Consider the following 2,360-nt stretch of genomic DNA (forward strand, 5'->3'; position numbering starts at 1 on the left):
GGAATGCTGATTTTCAATTTAATTCATTCCAGGAAAAACACTGTAGTCTGTGAATGGCAACACAGAGACCCAGGAGATGGCATTCACATCATTACACCTAGCAAATTTTAGTTAAAAAAAAGTTCTGTAAAACTTTAAACTAGATGGTAACCATAGATTTAACTGTCATTCCTTATTCTTTAACCCTTACAAGTTTGAATATACTGCACAAAGGTATCATTATGATCATGTCTTGGCAAGCATGCCAAGATGGAATTTTACCTCCCAGTGTCCACAACAGTGACTGAACCATGTTTGAAAGGCTTAGATTCACTTCCTTAGCGTGTGCTAAGTGTCCATTGGAATTTTGGCAACTGAAGCTCGGATATTTTAGGACCAGTGACCTATGCTCTCAAGCTAAAATTGTCTCAGTCGTTTCTAGCTGCACAAGTATGTTTTATGGAACTGCATATTAAAGTGGCCAACGGTTAGCAACTGCAGACAGTAATTTAAGTGTTCTATTATCCTGTTTGATCGATCATTTTGTTTAAAGTGACAAAGTCAAAGTTTTTTTTTTTTTTTCCCCTTCCCAATCTTGCTGTAGTGACTTACTTTAAATGATGTCTCTTAATCCGATCATCTTTACTGTCCTTTTCAGCTGTCCCTCCAGCCCGGTTGCGGGTCTCCTATCCAGCGTTGACTCCTCTGTCCTCCTCTCCTCTGATGTCCCAATTTGTTTACTGTCCTGTGGCAATAGCTGTATGAGAACTTCAAGCTTTGCAACATTGAGTCAGCCAGTTGTTTTAATGACCCCTGTAGTTCTCAGTACTACAAGGGTGGCATAATGATGCCGACCACATCCAAGTGCTTTACTATGGGCCCAAACCCAGCAGCCTGAACTACAGACATCTGGGACATGTCCATGTGTCACCGCTGATCCCTGCCCACAGCCCTACCATATGAAGGAAAAGAGTGGGACTGAACAGTTCATGTGACTGCTTGCCCCGCAGTCTTCGCAGTGGACAATCAACATCACTTCTGCAAAAAGCCCTGTTCATACTTGAGCTAAGACCCAAAAAGCAGTAATCTCCCTTCCCTTCTTTTACTTTAAAGGTGGCTATGCAGTCAAATGCACGGTCTGCTTACACTGTCTGCCCCACACCTCACAAGTCACCTACCGTGAAAGTGGTGTGGGGACAAAGCCCCCCCATACATTATGGCAGACTCGCCTGCCAAAGCAACCCCCTCTATTACTGCGTACCTCCCTCGCTGGCCCTTTCATCTTTGTCCTGGGCGTCTTCGGCAGCATGATTAGCTGGACCCTAACTATAGTTCAGTGTTCTTGACGGGAAAATTTGAAAATGTTAATGTGAGGTTGTTTGGGTTGTAGAAGTAGTTTTAATTTGGATTGATTACTTTTTACCGTGCAACGTATTTTATACTATTCTGTTAATGTATCTACTAAGTTATTCAAGGGAAACTATAGTGACTTTTTTTTTTTGTTTGTAACTTTTTTCCTTCACAATGCAGGAAATTATATCTTGAGTTAATACAACTCTTGACCTGCCAAAAGGATGGGTGAGCATGTGGAAAGAACCCAATTTCTGGCTTGAAATGAGAATACAAAATGATATGCAGTATTCAATATTTACCTGAAAATACTGCAAGTTAATTTTTTTTATCCCTGGCTTTAATACATTTCTATTAAAATAATCAATTGATCTATATTTTGAGCTACATGCTGTTGGGTAGCAGCTTATCTTTTCAATGTCTGATTCTGTGCTGTATTGGAAGTATAAGGCCTCAAACCATGGAGCTGAAATGGCAATGTGAAAATTGTCTTGCTGTCCATTAATTCTGTTGTCTTCTTTCATTGCAGGAAACTGTTAATACTCCAGAAGAAGAAAAACCTGAGACCTGTCAGGAGATTGTAAACCCTGAGCAGTACATTAAGCATCCACTACAGAACAGGTAGGATTTACATTTGTACCGCTTATTTCAAACTGATAAACACAAAAGGTGAGCACATTCTAACATTAAGCTTAAAAGATTACGTTTTGCTAGTACAACCCCCAATTCCCAAAAAGTTGGGATGCTGTGTAAAATCACAATGTGGTTACATAGTATTTGAGGTTGAATAAAGACACATGTCCATCAAGTCCAACCTAGTGTGTGTGTGTGTGTGTGTGATTTTTAAATACTAAAGGGTCTAAAAAGGAAGGGAGACAACAAGTATTCAAAAAATCAAGCACTCAATATATCCCAAACAGTTCAAATCCCAATTTTTTACGCCACTTAGCTCCCAGGCAATTTGTTCGCCAAGCCCTGTGTAATAGTTACAATACTATGTAACTATTATACATACAGTGTACAATGTATTG

The 2,360-nt window shown here is 39.7% G+C and overlaps 1 protein-coding gene across 1 annotated transcript in view; it reads left to right on the forward strand.

Annotated features, from left to right (window-relative positions):
* Nucleotides 1-2,360, forward strand: part of EIF4E (eukaryotic translation initiation factor 4E) — a 23,937-nt gene that overhangs the window by 13,076 nt on the left and 8,501 nt on the right. Inside the window, exon 2 of the mRNA XM_018566293.1 lies at nucleotides 1,859-1,950. Coding sequence (XP_018421795.1) covers nucleotides 1,859-1,950 — 92 coding nt within the window. The remainder of the gene's footprint in view (nucleotides 1-1,858; nucleotides 1,951-2,360) is intronic.

The sequence above is a fragment of the Nanorana parkeri genome, unplaced genomic scaffold (genome assembly GCF_000935625.1).
Source record: "Nanorana parkeri isolate BGI_ZX_2015 unplaced genomic scaffold, ASM93562v1 scaffold933, whole genome shotgun sequence".
NCBI classification, from domain to species: Eukaryota; Metazoa; Chordata; class Amphibia; order Anura; family Dicroglossidae; genus Nanorana; species Nanorana parkeri.